The 20,036-nt window shown below is 38.3% G+C and overlaps 1 protein-coding gene across 2 annotated transcripts in view; it reads right to left on the reverse strand.

The window, feature by feature from the left end:
* The window catches only part of smurf2 (SMAD specific E3 ubiquitin protein ligase 2), a 48,954-nt gene that overhangs the window by 8,499 nt on the left and 20,419 nt on the right, over positions 1 to 20,036 (reverse strand). Inside the window, exons 3-11 of one of the 2 annotated variants that reach the window (XM_081369816.1) lie at positions 19,474 to 19,582; positions 14,892 to 15,025; positions 13,170 to 13,235; positions 11,599 to 11,683; positions 11,323 to 11,406; positions 8,482 to 8,684; positions 7,494 to 7,578; positions 5,607 to 5,765; positions 4,404 to 4,448 (exon numbers count right to left, since the gene is read on the reverse strand). In XM_081369816.1, coding sequence (XP_081225942.1) covers positions 4,404 to 4,448; positions 5,607 to 5,765; positions 7,494 to 7,578; positions 8,482 to 8,684; positions 11,323 to 11,406; positions 11,599 to 11,683; positions 13,170 to 13,235; positions 14,892 to 15,025; positions 19,474 to 19,582 — 970 coding nt within the window. Of the gene's footprint in view, positions 1 to 4,403; positions 4,449 to 5,606; positions 5,766 to 7,493; positions 7,579 to 8,481; positions 8,685 to 11,322; positions 11,407 to 11,598; positions 11,684 to 13,169; positions 13,236 to 14,885; positions 15,026 to 19,473; positions 19,583 to 20,036 lie in introns of both variants that reach the window. The other variant, XM_081369815.1, reaches the window with a different exon arrangement.

The raw sequence follows: 20,036 nt of genomic DNA on the forward strand, positions 1-20,036 counted from the left end.
GGAATGTCAAACGATGAGGCATCGGCAAACAAACGCCGCTTGAGCAGAACTGACTTCACAAACTCCAGTGCTTGACAAATAAAGATGGAGTGAGAGGGCAGAGGTGTGTTCATATAGCACAAAAAATACAGATGAAGTGAGGTGTGCATGCATTCGTCCATCAACAACACATTTTTTAATATGTAAACACACGCTCACTTCACATATCACTCCGTACGCACTTCACAGACACTCTCAGACTCATTTATCCATGTGACACCATGATCCTTACGCTCGTTCTCCGTCTGCACGTGACCCACATTCTTCAAATATTCCCTTCCTCCCATTCTTTTTCCTTGACACGCAGAAACTAACTTCTCTGTGCCTGCAGTTTTACAGTTTCTTGATGCATTTACAGCACTATACTGATCTAAAATCGGTTTGATTCTGAATCAATGTGTAAACAGCCAAGATTATATCTTATTGTTACTTTGTAAAAACAGCCTGATGTTCATTATAATATACAAGCAACAAGAATTCATGGGTCAATGACAAATAAGGATGTCTGAGATGATATAAAGAAGAAGAATCTAGCTCAAAACAAGTAATTAGAATCTAAGGGTGTGTTCACACTTGGCATGTTTGGTTGGATTAAGACTCTGATAGTGCGGTTCATTTGAATAAGTGTGAACGCTGCAATCTGAATCCTGGCGCGCACCAAACAAGCGGGCCGAGACCTGAAAAGATGGGTCTTGCCCACTTCCAAATCAACTTTGGAGTGGTTCGAATGAAATATGAACGCAACACGGACCAAATACAAGTAAGCGGACCAAAAACAGGACGTGATGTCACAAGATGCGACCCTAAAAAGGAAAGAATGTTCAAGCATACCATGTTGTCCATCTCAGCTCGGTACAGGATCAGAACCGTGTCTCCTTACAGCAGATCGTTTGTGTGTGTGACGGAAGGATTCGTGTCGCTGTTTTGACTCCTTTACACATTTTATAAACTCTTCACAAGTTCTCAGCTGGTCAAAACACCATCATATGTGGGCTACGCACAAACAACGAGTGCATTTTAACCCGCACACAGCAATGTTTTGGATGCTTGGTAAGTTCCGTTACGAAATACACGTCTGAAAAGTCGACCAATCAGGTTGTGAACGTATCCCTATGCCTTTCGGTATCTTTAGATTCGGTGTTAAAAATGTGTGAACACTAAGCGGATCAGGACTAAATGGCATTTTTTTGAACCAAGCGAACCAAACTACAAGAGTGAACACACACTTAATCTTATGATCTAAAGTTCTTAATCACGTTGTTGCCATTTTCATAAAATAAAAAATAGTGGAGTGACTTTCCAGAAAACAAGTAACAATTATTTTCAATAGACCTTGAATTCACTTTTTTGTCCAATGTTAATCATTAATAAAAAATATATATTTTTTAGCCATGAATATAATATAGTTTTCTTAGGGTTACTCCATTTGACCTGGTGAAAAAGTGAAAATATCTCATTTTAAAAAATAAATCAATAAGAAAAAACACATGATTTCCTGCAAGTGAAACTGACTTTGATTTGGTGGATAAAAGTTTTTCAAATATTAATATTTTTAAACTTTTTACATTAATATTTCAACAACTTTTATCCACCAAATCAAATTGCATTATTTAAAAATAATTAACAATAATAAAAGATCATGCCAAATTACTCGTGCCAAATCATATTTACAAGAATTACATTATTCTTAGCCTGTTTTGTCATTATAATCTCTGATAATCATTACAATCATTTTGCCATTAAATAGCTTATAATCACTTTTTTGACATTAAGAACAAAAAAATTAAGAAGTTTAAACCATCTACATTAAATACGAGATTTATTCATTCATATCTGTAAATAATATTCTTGAATAACTGAACAGATTCAAGCAAAAAAAAAACAACAAAAAAAAAACAACGTTTTTTTCTAACTGCAATCCATTAATGACCCTTGAAATGCTGGATGTGGATCATGAGGGTGTATCCATCAAAAAACAAACGCAGCTCATGCATGCACACACGCACAGCCATGACAATCAACCCACCCGCCCGATGCTCCCATCACGCACTTGATCGTGAGATCATGAAGCCATCAAGGCTGAGAGGAAAGCTCACAGCACTGAAGAGTTTTGCCAGATGACAGAGAGGTGAGAATTTCTGCTCTGATTTAAGACAGATGTTTCGACAGATATCCACGTAATCTATCTGATGCCTTTTCCAAAAGTGAGACAACTGCAGCGCCAGGAACGTTTACACTGACTCGCTTTGGCAGTTAGTTTGCTTGAGGGATGATGTCTTAATGCAAATGATCTGTTTGGACTGATATCTGTCTGGTATCTCTTTATGGCAAACATAGCGATACAATATTAAATCAAAATCTAGGTAATGGCACGATAATGTGGTTTTTTTTTGTATGTTTAGTGCATAATCATTCAAAGCTGTGTTATATTGCACACTTTTACTATTTGTTGCTTTATTATCTGCATTACATTGCTAATTCTTCTATTATCTGCTTTCTTGCGCATTCAGAGTTTAGATTTGGGTAAAATGGAAATAATTCAGTTTGCGCTGACCTAAAGCTAAAGTACATTTCACACTTTCTCTGAATGGTGGACAATCTCTTGTTTCACAAATCATGTGAAAAACATCAACTAAAAACATTGGATTTTTGAGTCATGAATATTATGTAGTTTTCTTAGGGTTACTCAATTTGATCTTGCAAAAAGGTCCATATCTTATATTAAAAAACAACAACAACAACAACAACAACTTACTAAACACAGCTTTCTACACATGACACTGACTTTGATGGATCATTTTTTCAATATTATATTATAATATATTATATTATATAGTATATATTATAGTAATTTACCCTAACTAAATCACATTTTCTTCACTGCTTACATAAAAAAAAAGAGAAAAAGTTATGTATAAAAGATCATGCTAAATTATTCTGAGCCATAACTTTGATCTCACAACTTTGACTTTCTATTTCCCTATGTGACTTTATTTCTTGTTTTAAACTTTATCTTTTACAGTTTTACCTTGTTAATCTTTATTTCATACATCGGGTGATTAAAGTGAGAATTTCTATGTTCAAATATTTTAGGCACATTTTCAATAAATTCTGCAAAATGTTGCCAATGACCTTTGGAAAAAAACATATTGATTAAAGGGGGGGTGAATTACTGTTTCATGCATACTGAGTTTTTTACACTGGTAAACAGTTGGATTCCCATGCTAAACATGGACAAAGTTTTAAAAACTAAGTTGTACGTTTGAAGGAGTATTTTTGTTCCAAAAATACTCCTTCCGGTTTGTCACAAGTTTCGGAAAGTTTTTTTCGAGCATGGGTCTATGTTACGTAAGATGGTGCGGAATTTCCTTATATGGGTCCTAAGGGCACTTCTCCGGTAAGATCGCGGGCGCGCGCGCACTCGTAAACCAGAGCAAGAGAGTGAAAGCAGTTCGCCATCAAAGCGCCCTGCCCGGCTTTTGGGAAGTCAATGTCACCAAAGAAGTGTGTTTTTGGTTGCCAGGGCAAGACAACCCTGCACAGATTCCCAAAGAATCCAGCGTTAAGGCACCCGTGGATGGAGTTTGTTTTCCTGAGCATAAACGGAGTTGTGTAAGGCTGTTGTTCCCTGCATTTCGACGATGATTGTTTTATAAACAAAGCCCAGATCGACGGATTTGCAGATCGTCTAGCCTAATGCTTAAGGATCGAGCAGTCACAATGATAAAGGTTCGCGGTCGTGCGTTGGAACGGTGAGTAAAACTGTTGAACAAATGTCTCTGTGTGTTGTTAGCTCGGCGCGTTAGCACAGCTTTAGCTTCGCCCACACGGCCCGCCCCCAGCCGCTCGTTTTTTTCCGGAAAGACTCGGTACAGCCAATCTTTCAATTAAAAATATAATAAAACAAAAGACTTTTTGGAGATATGAAGGATGCAATATTACTCTATAGGTACTCAAGATTAACAGGAGATTGAGTGAAAATGAGCATTTCACCCCCCCCCTTTAACGTCAATCCAAACATCCCAGTTGACAGGTGGACGCTTCACATTTCCGTGAAGATGCTATCCAGGTGCAATGATTCATTTACAAGATCCTACGTGAACTGTTATTCCCTGACTTGTGTGATGCCACTCATGCAAGCCGTACCCCACAGAATATTCTTGTTACTGCAAGAACAACATGAAGTGGGAAGACGGAATGTGGGACATGTCCTTTGATCTGTCAGGACAGGAAAAGGGAAACCCGATCTCTCCCCATTAATGCATTCCTCTGGCTCAAGCGACACACACAACTACACATGCACGGTCACGAGCATGTAGATCGATAAAACTGCTCCAACTGAAGAGAATCTGATAATTTCTTACCTGCTCTGAGCCTCAACGGCCCCACGGGAGCCATTCGGACTGGGACTGTTGGAGTAAACGTGAGACACAAGAGATGAGACTTCAGCAATACGACTATGTGTGTCATGTCTCTAGTAGTTTCTAGGTTAAATGGTGTCTGGTTCTTTCTGATGAAATTGAGAGTAGGGTTGCACAATTCTGGGAATTTTCAAAGATGGAAACTTTCCATGGGAATTAATGGGAATTTAAGGGAATTAACAGGAATTTATGGGAATAAACAGGAATAAACTGGGAATTTTCAAAGTCGAAGGTTGGCTCTTCATAGGGAACTTAAATATAGTTGAGGAAAGTATATTTTAGCATAATCTTGACAAAAACAAACAGATGCCATTCAAATACACTTGAATATCCATGCCATTCCTCAATCACATGCACATAGCACACTGCTTACTGCATGGCTATTGAGACCACACCCCCTACTGGCACTGTGCATGCCTCCATCACATGTACAGAAGCCCAAAGACTATTGAAGCCACACATTTGAGCCTGTGGACTAAACAAAGTGAAGTAAGTTTTGATGATATTATGGGGAAATATATTTATTAAATGTTTAAATTGCAAATATCACATACAAATGTATTCATCTAGTAGATAGCAAGATGATAAGTTAGATGCTAAATAAGCTAGCATAACTTTATTTACCACATAAGTAGGGCTGGGCGGTATGACGGTATATATCGTTACCACGGAAGAAAATGTCAATCGTAACAGATTTTTTTTATTCCGTGTATACGCGACACGTAAATAAGTAGGCGTGGTTAACTCACGTGCAGCGTGCGTGAGACTGAGACACTGATATTTGTCAAAGAAACATGAAGAAAGACCAAGAGGATCCACAAAAGGAATTACGTTTTCAAAATTAACGTGATATTTTCGGGGTGCAGAAGTCAACTAGAGCAGTGCAGCACACTGAAAGTTTAGAGAGACGCACATGCTCGCAACGGGGCTTACTTGACAACAAGTTCATATATCAATATTCTAACGAATAGAAATAACCTTAAATAATGTATCTATCTGTCTCTTATGTGTACAGTTACTTTCAGAGTGGACGCGCAAGCGGTTGCCGTGGTAATGAATATTTCCAAAATTCCCCAGCTTAACTTCCCATGGAAATTTTCCGGAAATTTTTCCACCCCTTTGCAACCCTAGTTGAGACTGACTCACTTTAGGACGAGGTGCAGGTTAGCTGAGAGACGGGGGTCCGTGAATTGTGTGGTTCGGTTGTTGTGGTCCACAAAGTACACCCGTCCTGTTGCGGTGTTCCTTATCTCCCAGCCTGGAGGCAGCGGACCCAACTCCTCACAATTCACATTACTGAGATCCCTGCAGAGAGAAAGACGGAGAACTGTTTGTCAGCTCTAGCATTGGTTTAGTCCCTGGTGAGATTAGAAATTGTTATGATATATGTAGAGAACTTGTTCACAATTGGACATTACCATAAATGCACATAATATCTGGAGTATATCTGAAGACTTCAGATGCAAAAGCCGCTAAACGATATTGTGCGAATGCTCTCCGCACATAGTATACGTTCATCGAATACTTTCGCTTCAAATCCGCTAAATCCCAGCCTCTGCCCATTTAGAAATACCGGTTTGTGGCAGAAACCGCTAAACGGCAAGTTCATAGAACCAGAAGACACGAATCGAATCATATGATTTCAAAATGAATGACAGCAAGCGTGTGAGCCAGCTTTCAATTGTTGAGCTGCTAGTTGTTATCCTGTTTAAAGAGATTAACTAAAGATGTTTAGAAGTTTTATGTTTTATGACAATGAATTGTTTAGATTTGACTAATATCAGTTTAATGTTTACTGACTTCAACTTATTTAACAGAACACTTACGATACTCATGCGGCAGTAGTGATTAGTAGTGCAACTGTTTACCATGTCTTGAATTGATTAAAGTGATATTTTTGAAAGTAAGGCATTTCAATAACTGACTAATAACTTTTTCATTGCCATGAAAGTGAAATTACTGAACCTAAACATGATGGGAGCCTGATAAAAAAAAAAGTCAGAAGAATTTAAAAGAAAAATGTCAGAAGGACTTATGTTTTTGCATCTTAACTCTTCATATCTACTTCTTTAGCTAGAGGATTCCCCGAAATGGAAATTTGATGTTCCATTTGTTGATTTTATTACAAATACTTTCATCATTTCAACTTGTCTAGGAAACATTTGACCATTTTTTTTTATTTATTACTTTTCAAATGCCTTTTATGTACATATTGTATTATTTTACCCTTATCCCAAACTTTTTTTAAAGACATCTTAGAGTATAACAAAATTCTTGAAAAAAAAAAAATACATATACTACATTAATTATATTTTTGTAACATAAACCGTTTCAATATTTATTGAGTGAAAAAACTTATATCATGATGATCGTGATTTGATGGAAGTGAAATATGTTCATGATTTAAAATTAATGCAAAAAAAAGTAAAAAATGCCATCACTTAAACAGTGCTAAAACACTTTAAATATATTGTAATGTGCTCTTTAGACTGACGTTAAATTACAAGAGAGAGAGAGAAAGACAAGAACAAAGCAAGAAAACAGACGAAAGAAAGTTCGAAAAGAGAGAAAGTAAAAAAAGAACGAGACGATGATGAAGAAACTTCAGAGATGTTGATTTCGAGCTCCTGCCAAACATCATCAAACTAACAGAGCAACAAATGTGCAGCGCTGCAAAAATGCTCATTGTCAACCCAAAGCCACATTTCATTTTTCAATCTCGGTCCCCTCATAAAGCTCCAACTTTCACCAAGTTCATGTCTTCTCAGTTTCTGCCCTAGCCAGTTGCAACCATCAAAAGCATTGAGCTTCGAGGCATTTTGAAGAATAATGTTCGCACACAGTAATATCTCATTGGTCAAAAATCACACTTTGGTGTATTATTAAACAGTGATGTTTTGCATGTTACACAGAATGACTGGTTAGAGGCGCAGGTTTCCAACCAAATTCACTATAAAATATTTGTTAAACAAGATAAGTTAAATAATTGTAATAATATTAAACATGTAAAAGACACAAAGGATAAGGAGGTACCTGGGCACTCTGGGGTCGTGCCATGTGCTGACGCCCGTCTGCGTGTGCAGGAAGTAGACCTGGCCCTGCTGCGTTGTCCGTTGCTCTGTGAACAAACACCAGGGGGCACCATCCGTCATTTACAATGTGAAAAAAATGACAAGAGGGTTGAATACTATCATTGTTTTTGTGTTCATGTGTGTACAGTAGTGATACTTTCATTCTTTCACTTTCAATTTGATTTACCGTATGCTTATCTGGCCCATGACTGTAAACCATGTTCGTTTCACATTTTCATTTTTACATCAAAAATGTAGTATAAAGAAACGAATTAATAAAATGGGACCAATTTTAAAAATCTTTAAAAACATAATTATTTTACATCAAAACACTGCATTTTTATTTAAAGAATGTGTATACTGTATAAATTAAAACAGATGATCTTGGTTGTATGATATTTCTTAAAATAATAATAATACAATAATTATTCTACTATACAATATTAATATAGCTCTTTTCAAGTTAAATCACACTTTGTGGTTTTGTGGATTTTTTAAATTCATTATAAATATCAATATGATTCATCTCAAAGTCTTTAAATGATGGTTTAAGTCCCTGTTCCTTGTACTTGACCTGTATCCCATGTCTACAGACCCACATTTTGCTACTTGAGCAGAGGAGAGCACACAGAGCTCTATTTAACCTGTGTCTATAACCTCTGCCCTCTGTATCTCTCCACGGACTTACACACACGCACACAGACATAGAGGGATTTCCAGGTCACCCGTCTGACCCTACAGCTGGTGCTGACGGCACGTCTGACATATTTCAGACGAATTCCCTTTCTACAGCTCAAGAGACGTTTTAATTACTCCTGCTGCAGCACAAATTTCCATCGCATGTGTGTGTGTGTGTGTGTGTGTGTGTGTGTGTGAAATGTATGCTGCAGGGTGTATTTTTGACCTTTGCAAGCTGGCCAGTATTAACGGAAGAACTGATGTGTGCGTACCGTATCCCTCAGGCAGGTCGGGCGGTGTGTGTAGGTGAGTTCTGCTCATGTAGTTTCTGTGTCTCTGAGAGCGAACCCTCCGCTCCTGCACCCGTGGGTCATCCGTAGGTACGCCCGCTGCCCCGTTGGGCGTCATGATGGGCGTGTTCTCATCCACCAGGCAGCTGAGTGGCCGGCCAGGACTCGAGTACTCGGACGCAGGCCTGTGTGTGTGAAAGAAGAAATGAGAAAGTATGAGACAACAGACTGCATTAAAATGGTTCAAATTCACATATTCTAAGAATGCAGAGTCGCTTTGAATTAAAGTGTGTGCTAAATGTGTGAAAGTACAGTGTGACTGTGAAATTCAGAAGAACAGAAGATTACAGAGCATTTTTGTGATTACTTATGCAAAACATCATAACAAATATGATAATGACCAAACATGTTTTCTCAAACTGAGTTTCTTCGGAAAGTACAAAGTGAAATAAAGTCTCAGCATCATCTCTTATGGCCCTTTCCATCTGGTTTGGACTTTCCCAGCTTTACTAAAAAAATAAAAAAAACAAAAAAAAAAAACAGCCTAAGTTGGTTTGCTGGTCTTAAAGGTGCTCTAAGCGATGTTGGGTGACATCACTTCTTGTTGACGTTCAAAGTATTGTCAAACAAAACGGAGGCCAGCTCAAATTTTTAACGTTAGTCGCTGTCGTTGTCTAGGACATCTCTCCTCTAGCTAACTTCCCTCTTCATGCTTCTCTCTCCTCCACTCCCCACACCCCCCTTCATGTGCACACACACTAACCCCCACCTCCAAATCATTCTTATCGGTTATTGGCTGGAACACTGTTTGTTATGTTTCGTGGTCCAGGCTGGGCCAGTTTGTTTTTGTTGCCGTTTGTTGAGCATGGGCTGTCTACAGAGACCGTGTTTTTTTACAGTGTGTTCAGGGGACAGGCAGTGAGCGGATAGTGAGGAGATGTTTGCTGTATGTGACAAAACATGTTTTGGCCTAAAAAATGCATGACATCGCTTAGACCACCTTTAACTGGTTAAAAATGACCTCCAAACCTGGCTGAGTAAGTGATTTATTTGGGTGGCCAGCTTGTCCCTACCAGCATCACCAGCTAAAAAACATCCAAATTCCCTTTAAAACCATCCATTCTAACTTACTGGTCCAAACTAAGACTAGTAAGCCATTTTAGGCTGGTCTTAGACTGGACAATCCTGTCCTATCCAACAAAACCACCTCAAACCCAATGACCTGGACAGAAAATTGGGCAAGCCAAAATGCCTTGCTCCTACAAGACTTTATTTGAGTCTGCAAAGCATTTGCATCTCTAACAAAACTAGAAAAGGGATCATGAAAGACTTTAGTGGCTTTTCTGGGGTACAATCAGGCATTAGTTTTGAAAACCCATGAAATTCAAATCTCCATGGTCCAAAACTGTACAGTTGCTCTGAATACTAAATGAATAATGAAGACAAACACTGGCAAGCAGAACGGCGTACAGCGATGAGCTGAGGGACTTGATTAAGTCGCAGACCTGCAACCACTCCAAACAAGGGAGTGAAATTTCTGTCCTTCTCCAGCGTCCCAGGTCGACCGTAAGTGCTGTTATTGTAGAGTGGGAACATCTAAGTGCAACAGCAGCTCGACCGTGAAGCGGCTGGCAACACGAGCTCACCGAACGAGGACGAAGTGCTGAATCATGTAGCGCGTAGACACAGCCTGTGCTCGGTTTCAATATTCCCTCTGTTCCACTCGGTTTCAACACTTCAGAGGTTCAAAACTGCCTTTGGAAGCAACGTCAGTGCGAAAATGATGTTTCGAGAGCTCCCGTGGCTGTGAATAGTAATGCGTGCTGCACACCAGGACTAGTCGGCCAATGTCGACACATAACCTCACTAACGTGCTTGTGGCTGAATTGAACCAAATCCCTACAGGCTACAGTAACGTTTTGAGGAAAGACTAGAAAAACAACGGCTGTAGAGTAGAAACAAAAGAGTACATGGGTGTTTTTGAACTATAGGTACTTATGGCCCTGTTTTTGGTATAAACCTTCTATTATTTGAGGTATATTCATTGTTGTTGGAAATTTACCCTGTCCTTGCTGACCTGGGCTGCATTTCCCAAAATAATCAAATACAATCACAAGTAGATTGTAGAGACCAAAACATTTGGGAAACGCAGACCAGACCAGCATTTTTTCTAGATCTTCGTCTTGGAATGTTGCCTGGAATGTTTCTTGGTCTTTATGGTTGAGTGTTTCCTTAAAAATTCATGAAGTGGGGATGCTCCCTGACATGGCTTTATATATCTTTCAGCTGTACTCTGGATAAATTTGGGTCAGTGTCTGAGATGGCAAAGGAGACAGATGTGGCCGACGCACATTTTCCTTTTGTGTGGCACACGCGTACACACACAAAATGACCATTCTCCTAACCAACAAAACCACCTCAAACCCAAAGACCTGGACATTCATTTGGGTAAGCCAAAATGCCTTGATCCTACAAGTCTTTAGTTCAGTCTGCAAACCATTTACATCTCTAAAAAACTAGAATATATTTTTTAAAACAAATAAATATAATAATAAAAAAAAATAAACATTGAAATAAAAAAATAAACACGTAATAATATATATATATATATATATATATAAACAAAATAAAAATAAAAAGTTAATAAAATAAAATAAAAATATATAAAATAATACTTAAAAATAAAGTAAAAATAAAAGAAAGTTACAATACAAAACAAAAACATTAAAAACAAAAAGTAAATAAAATAAGTACAATTAAATTAAAATAAAATAATAAAAATAAAAGTAAACTGGGACTACAACAAAGTAAACCTGACCCCACCTGGTAGGTCTCTCCCATTGGGTGCTGCGTGTGATATGATTGAGATACTGGATCCGGCCAGATGCAGTTCTCCTCTCCTCCCAGCTGCAGACAGAACACAAAGAGACATTCATACAGATGAACAAACAGACAGAGAGACAGACAGACACACACATGGCGCAGGAACAAACACAGGGGTCGGATAAAAACAGTGGCTGTTCAGTATCCTCTAAAGATAAAACATTGTTTTATATTTAAGCGCTCATTTGGGAGTTTCTTAAGAGTTATTTCACGTACCCATCAGGCAGGTCATTGTCAAACAGACGACTGCAGTCGACGACTGGCCCTCCTGTGCCTATCCTGTCCCTGGACTGAAGACTAACTGTTGACACAAACACAAAAACAGGCTGTTAGATGGGTCCCATCTGTGAAAGGTGTGTGTGTCATGGATTGACTAAGACTATGTGACAGCCATGTCAAGATGAGTGTAAGACATGCGTAGTAGCATGGATATTTTGCCATTTTGGGGTGTTGAGTTAAAAGTCTGAACTGGCAACCGAGAGGTTGTAGCTTTGATCCCCACAAAAGAAAATCACTATAGTGACCGTGAGCACTTTTTTTCCCAATTCAATTCACATTTATTTGTATAGCGCTTTTCACAATACACATCGTTTCAAAGCAGCTTTACAGAAAATGCATGAATGTGTGCACGAGCTTTACAGAAACTTTGCGCATTTGTTCCTGCAATAAGTGTACTGCAAATTCCTTCGCACAAAAACATCAGTTAAACTAGACACAATCGAGTTAAATAATCAGGGTTAAACGTTAATCAAATCTATTAGATCTTGGCATAGAAAACAAGTATATGGTTTTAGTTATAAAATAATACAAATAATACATAAAAAATGGTTTACTTCCATTAATACCTAGTAATTCATTGTCATTTAAAAATATTGCTATATTAAAAATGTATCCTAATTAAAAAAATATATATATAATATTGGAAAATACGATATAGATCATGTTTTTGAAATTTATCATACATTTAAAAAATATTAATTAAAAAAATGTTGGCAGACACCGAAAAGCTAATTTTAATAAAATTCTGAAAATTAATAAAATAATTTTTGCAATATTCTCACCTATAAAGACTGTTTTTCAAAATTTATCAATAAAAAAAGTAATACTAAAAAATGGATCCAAAAAATGTATATTGGCAAATACAAATAAAGATAATGCATTTAAAAAAAGGATAAATTGTTCATATTTTTATACAAATGGTGTGTGTGAGGAGATATATTTAGGGTTAGTGTTTAGAATAAAGGTAACTTAGAGTTAATAACTACTTGTTTTCATTAATGATCAACCGGTAACTGTGACTCATCATAACACACGTGATGAAAAAAATTGATGTGACATTAAGAAACAAATGGAATATAAGAGAGTTGTTTGAAATTCTCAGGCATGGGAAAGCATTCATCTTCTAATGAATGGCTGCTTGTAAAACCTGTGGTGTGGCCATGGGACGTGCAACCCAGTGCGCAAATACATCACCACGCCACAAAACTCTTTATTGATGAAGGAACAATGCGGCTCTTCGAGCGCATGAAAGAAAATCGCAGTGGAATATCAAAGAGAAACCGATAAATCAGGCAGAATGAGGGCGTTTTTTTTCCCCAACCGAGGGACGATTTTAGGGCGTCGAAGGTAAATGTGTGGGTTTAACCATCATTAATGAAAAACTTTGAAGCTCTAGCGCTGGTGTGACTCATGGGATACATGGCAGATGTGGCAAAGAGATGAAAATAGAGGAGCTCTCCAAATTCCTGACAGGTCCTTCTCTCGAACGAGCAAAGTTTGTGACTCACCTACTATCTGTCCCCTCACGGTATCGCTGTCATTGGGTCCCAATTTGTTTAGGTCCAAACGCTGATCTGTAAACGAGGGAAAGAGAAAAATTAGTGTCAGGATAAAGAAATGGTTCATGTGAGAAATAATCAGAGACTTAAAAGACGCCTTATACGCTCCATATTTCATGTGTGAGGTCACATATACTGCAGCGCTCTGTATCAGTGTGTGTGTGTGTGCGTACACACACAGAGGCTGCTTTATTCCTCTCAGACTGTAGATGTGCCGATAGGAGTGAGGCGCTTCCAGAAACACGCTGGGGCTCTCTGTCATTGCCGGAAAGAGGGAGACAGGAATAACAAGTAGCCTGCAGACATTAGAGAGGCCACTATCTGTTCTCACTCTCACATAGACACACACAGTCAGATCAGGATGCACACTCACAGCTAGACTAAACAGGGCTGGATGAGTGTTCACCCATCCCAAAACACTCATCTCACATTTAAACCCCTTCATATGGTCAAGCACCTGCGGAAAATTTACTTTCACTAAAGACTAGGGATGCACTGATATAGATATAATAACAGTAACTAAAATACAAGCGCAAAAGCAAAATATATTTATAAAACTAATTAGCTGACCAGACTAGTTAAAATAATTTTAAATGTAGTTTAAGTAAATGTATTGTAATTTTTTTGTATAAAAAAAATAATGTAGTTGTCGTCAATATATCATGCATCATGTACATTTACTGTAATAAATTATTTATCAGATACCAATATAGCGGTCACTGGTACATTTTCACATTGTCATCATAATTTAAAAATAATTAACACTGGCCAATTGCAATACAGTCAAATTATTGATAATGATGGTTTGACTATTAATGATTACTACTATTAAAAGACTATTAAAAGTTAGAATATAGCCATTACAAATAAAAAATAAAAATAAAAAGAATATTAGCTGAAACAGATATAGACATACTGCAATTTTGTGCACACATCAGACACACAGACACACACACATATGAAGAGGAAGTAGACGAAAATGAAGAGGAATTTTGTTTGTTTGTTGTGAATTTCTTATTTTTTTTAAAAAAGGTAATATTGGCAGAGACCAAAAAATTTTTCTTATTAAAGACCCTAATTATTAGTGATAGACTGAACGGGAAAAAGAGAGAGAGAGAATGAGAAAAGACAAAGAAAGAATGATGGCAGAGAGACAGAGGGGTGCAACAGGAAATGGTGAACTGAATCACTTCCAGCTGTGGGAGCGGCTGTGGGTTTCCTGTGCTTATCCAGGACAGTGGTCATGCTGGAGGGTTTCTAGGGAAAGCCTGCTTTTAAACACAACTGTGGAGCTGGAACAGAGCCAGACAGACTGTGACAGGGGCCCTCGTACCCTAAACATCCTGACACCCGTTCTTGTGTAGCCGACAAGAAAGTGACACACAAATAACAGGACGTCATTTACCTGAGATTGACAGTGGTCTCCAGTCAAAGTAAGATATATTATTGTGTTTAAAAACGTTACTGTTGCGTTTTTTATTTAAAGGTTGCACACTTTTAACACACACAGCCATTGTAGCACATACTTACAACCTCTCTAAGCCAATTACACACACACAAGTATTGAATTTGTCTTGAGCCATGTTTTCTGAGCTAATTATACACACACTATGAGACTGCTTCTAAGTCAATCATACACACAAAAACACACACACACACACTCACACTTACAGCCTGTGTCCTTGAGTCGGTTAATGGAGTTGGAGAGGAGTCGTACACATCCCAGGAATCCTGCTCCCTGTTTCTTATGGATCTTCTTATGGTTCCACACGCTGATGGTGATGGAGTCCGACTTCCCGATATACCTTGAGAAAGAACAAGAGATGTCACTTTAAATCAGACTTCCCAGTCTTGACAGTCCATGGTGCAGTTTGCTTGGAACGTACATTGTGAAACATGATTACATGCAGTGGCTCAGAAGAGAAGATCAGCTGCTTATTTTAGTTTTATGTAGATAGCAAAGAAGATGGCATGGAAAGGATGAAAATAAAAAAGATTGAAGAAGACAATAGACAGTTGATAAAAGCAATGAAGAAGAGTAGAAAAGGTAAAGAAAATGGAGAATGACAGAGGAAGATGATAAATAAGAGGAAGACGACGAAGATGTGGAAGGAGAAAAAGAATATGACAAAAGGGACGTCAAAGTAGATTAAAATGACAAAGGTAGAAGAGGAACAAGACAACAAAAAGGAATTAGCGGAAGAGGAGGAAGAGGAAAAAGAGGAGGAAGACGACAGAGAAGATGGAAGAGGAAGATGACAGAAGTGCAAGATGACAAAGAGGAAGTGGATGAAAAGAAAGAGGTAGAAGATGAAGAAGATGTCAAGGAAGAAAATACCATAAAGAATAGAAAGAAGACGATGAAGAAGAGTAAGATGACAAAGAGGAAGACAAAGTAGATGAAAACAATGAAGAAGGAGAGGAGGAATAAGATTACGAAAAGAAAGAAAGAAGGTCACAAAGAGGAAGTAGCTGAAGATGAAAATGAAGAGAAAGAAACAGAAAAAAAAAAAGAACTGGGTTCTTTTTCACTCTTTTGACGTCTTGGTCACTTGAAGGCGTCTCGGTTTGGTTCTTTTAAACAAGATTCAAAGGGGAAAAACACCCCACATCTTCTCCTAATTTCAGCAAGACGAACCAAGAAGTTCAAGAACTTCAAGCAATCCAATGCAGTTCTCTTGTTCTCTTACCACTGTCTGTCTTTCATCAAGTCCTACATAAAAACTCAGCTGGTTTGTCTGAATGTTTTGGCATGGCGTTAGACAAAACAAATGATTCCCTTAAAGTTGGGGAACAGAAACACCTCAAGAACTGGACATGAAAAGGAGCTAGCCTGTCGAAAAACGTCCAAGCAAAGTTTGAATGTTCTGTAGGCCTGCCAATGGGACAGAATCCCTGGGCAAAAGATCTTGTTTGGACTGAAAACCAATCGAAGCGATAGAGGAGTAGAGAGAAAGGGCAGAAAAAGGGGGTAGGGATGAAAGAAAGAAGAAGACAGAACGCCAGTGACTCAGTGGATGTTCTGACCAGATTGAGCCCAACCAAACCCAAACAATCGATGTACTTCTCTCTGATCTGGAGAAAGTTTATCAACCGTCTACCAAGCCAAACACCAGCTCTGAAGTCTTAGCTCATAACAGCCCTTATTTATTCGAAATATGTAGGAGAGTCTTAATGCCAAGTTTGACTTACACCAGACAAGAGCTTGTAGTTAACCCAATCAGTTCGAGAGGAGACAGAACAAAGAAAAAGTCAAGACAATAAACCTGAAACCGAATGCTGACAACACTTAACAGATAATTATAGTTTTGTGCATTTTAAGTTTCTCTAATAACCCTTCATTAAACGCGAGTGATCGTTTCTGAAGGAAATACCAACAGAACTGTAACTCTGTTAATGAGTCAATGGCAAAAAGATGTAGCCAATCAAATGAAAATATATTCATTTTAAATTGAATTTAAAACTTGTGTGCCAAGTTTAGACAAATTTAATCTTCGTATTCATTTTTGAAAAAACGAAAACCTTGATTTTGCATGTCTAAAGTGGTAAGGTAGTTTCCACAGACCAGAGCATCTCTAAAAAGTGGTTCTGACCTAAATAATCGAGCACATCTTCTCTTGCGTTCATTTTTTAACAGTTTCCTCACATCTAGGTTAATGTTTCAGTCTTATTGCTTATGCTGCTCTATTGTAAGTCGCTTGGGATAAAATCATCTGCTAAAATGTAAATGTTAATCTCTGTTGGTACTGGTTTTGGTTTTCTCCTGCTTGACTGACTCTGTACTATTGTTCATTATGCACATTAGCAGTTATCTTTCTGTGCAACATGCAGCCTTTGGAGGTTTTCAGTCCTGTCAATCTAAATGATTTTGACATTTTGGCATCCAGCAAGAATAACAAAACTTCTAAATAGCTTGATAACCTTTCAACAATGGCTATATTTCCCTGCCAACAACGAGACAACTGAACCCTTGTGATGTGCATTATGGGAGTACATAAAGGCACATTACAGTATCACTAACAAATAAACTTGAGTTCAAAAGTACTTGCTAAACCCCTGATTGCGAACAGAAATCCCAGTGTACTTCAAGTATTTAGGATGGAGGATTTAAGCAACATCTCCATGGTTTTCTCTTCCCCACCCATTATTCCGGGTTGCAGGGAGGGCTGTGGAAACGGCGGCCTATTTTCCGCTGACAGACGTGACATGTTTGGCTAACTCGACAGCCGTCCTGGGGGGTGAGGGTTAGTCTACCATTGCCCTGGCAACCAAACAAACGAAGACGTGTGCTTTCTCTAGCTGCCGGCTGTCAGCTCGATGTGCGGAGACAAGGTTTTTGTGGACCTTTATTGTATCTCGCCCTCTTATGCTTTCCATCCTCTCTTATATTCAGCCTTTGGTCTGTGAGAAAAGTGGCAGGCCTGCGTGGAGGGAAAGTTTCTATTTTTATTCCAGTTGATACTTGTAGTTGTTAATAAAACGTCTGTAAAAATGTAAATAGAGCTAGAAGCGTACGGTATAACTAATGGATATGGGATTTTTCCACCCATGCCCAAACTCCCATGGAAATCCGCACTGTGATCTCCTCAGATAGAGCCGTCGACTCCAGAGGAGGTGACCTAAATCCTCAAAGCCTGAAGGATGCTGGGAGCTTTACTGATGGGCTACATTGATTAAGAGATTGGAAGAAATCGTACACCACTGGTTCAAGAAAAACCCCTGGGGTTACTTTCAAGTGCATGCTAATGTGTTAGTTCAACACTAAATTTTAATTTTGCCATTATTTACACACCCTCAGCCAGACTTTAATGATTTTCTTTCTTTTGTTGAACACAATATTGTGAACCGGAGATGAAAGACAATATTTGGAAAAATGTTTAACCACTGTTGTCCATACAACAAATAGGTACATTTATTGTTGAGCTTAAACAAGGACAAAAAGCACCAAAAATGCGGTCCACCCAAACAATGGGTCTCATTCACTAACTGTGCGTACGCATGAATTTGTGCATGAAATATGCATACGAACGTTTTCACATGATTCATCAGTAACTTTCGTTCTCTAAATTTACAAAAAAAAATTAGGAACAACTGAAACCACTCGTACGCAAAAATCTGATCTTAAATATATGACATATATACATATAGTAAGAGTAAGAAAAGGTGTGTTATAGCATAAAAACGCAGATAAACGTATGTGCATCCAACCCGGCCCACATCCAAGTGTGACGTCAGAGGCCACGCCCATGACCAACTACATCAAACCAGTTCAGCGGTTCTTCTCAGTTCTCGCGCATGTGTCTTGGCGCTCTCATGAACTCACTCAGAGGCCCACACGGAAGAAAATGAATAGTTGAATAAAGTCCCACAAAAAGTATCGTTGTCGCTTGATAAACTTAAGCTTGAGCCACTGTAGTCACTTGGACTATTTTAATAATGTCTTTACTAACTTTTCTGGGTCGGCAAGTTTCAATTACAGAGAAGCCTATGGAGGAGTGAGCTCGCTCTCAGATTATCAAATATATCTTAATTTGTGTTCCGAAGATGAACGAACGTCTTACGGGGCTGGAACAACACGAGGGTGAGTAATTATTAGTCATTTTGGGTGAACTAACCCTTTAAGTTTGGTTTGTGTCTCATAGCAATCTAGCATACAGCTTCAGAAGCCTTCAGAACAACTTTTATTGTGTTTTTTTCCTTAGCATCCTCTTATATTGTATGGAAAAACAGCAGCTCAGACATTCACCCAAATATCCCCTTTTTTGTTCCACAGAAGAAGAAATAAATCATACAAATCTGGAACAACATGATGGGAAGAAATATTCTGTACTATGCATTTTTGTTTCCTTTTCAATCCAAATGTTTTCAACATAGTGAGCCATAATCCATAAGCACACTTAAATGAGATGTCAAAAACAGGCACAGTTTCTATGTGGTGACTCACACAGAAAAATTACCGAAATGAAACCACACGAGGCGTCTAATGACAGTCTGACAGCACTAAAAGCCAAATCTCTAAGACTCAAACTACTGGACAGTGGCCATGTGCTTCGAAATCAGTCTGCTTCAGAGTCGTCTTCCTCTGGATTCTGGTTCCTAAACATTATTGTCACGGGTTTATATTTCTTCTAAACTGAGCTGGTATGAAGCTTAAATGAAATCAAGGTGTGACAGTGTGTGTGTGTGTGTGTGTGTGTGTGTCTGTGTGACTGAGAAAGCCATTGAATGCAATCAGACCAGGAAGAGCTCTTACAGGTCATAGTGTTGGTTCCATTTGGGGTCCAGGGTGTTCCTCACTGTGTCTGTCGAGTGGCACTGTCCTGAACCGTCCACCACCACCTTGGCAAAGGGGTCTGGCAGCCCTGCAAAACACAGAAACAACGTCTTCTGAGCTGGAATCGAAGACGGCATTGAATACAAGTTCATAATGCAGTTTGAAATGTATTTGTGAAACCTGTAAATGTTGCCGCAGAATCCAAAACACTAAAGCTCCAAATACTACAGACGCACTAACACTAGAAATGGAGACTGTCAAGTCATGTGTTATATTGTGTTATTCCCACACAATATTATATACCATTTACAGTGCATTCAGAAAGGTTACTTCATTTTGTTCACATTTATCATGTTACAGGTAAAATACTTTAGAATATTATTCATTTTTAAATCATATTTCAGTTTTCATTTTTGATATTTCCGATTTTCTTTTTAATAAATGGGTCTGAAGGCGTACTCATTGAGCTGTATAACATTACTTTTATAACCAATTATGTAACGATACCGCAACATTTTATGGTTTTTAAGGATAGTTAGAAT

Source organism: Scardinius erythrophthalmus, assembly GCF_964197995.2.
Source record: "Scardinius erythrophthalmus genome assembly, chromosome: 1".
Lineage (NCBI taxonomy): Eukaryota > Metazoa > Chordata > Actinopteri > Cypriniformes > Leuciscidae > Scardinius > Scardinius erythrophthalmus.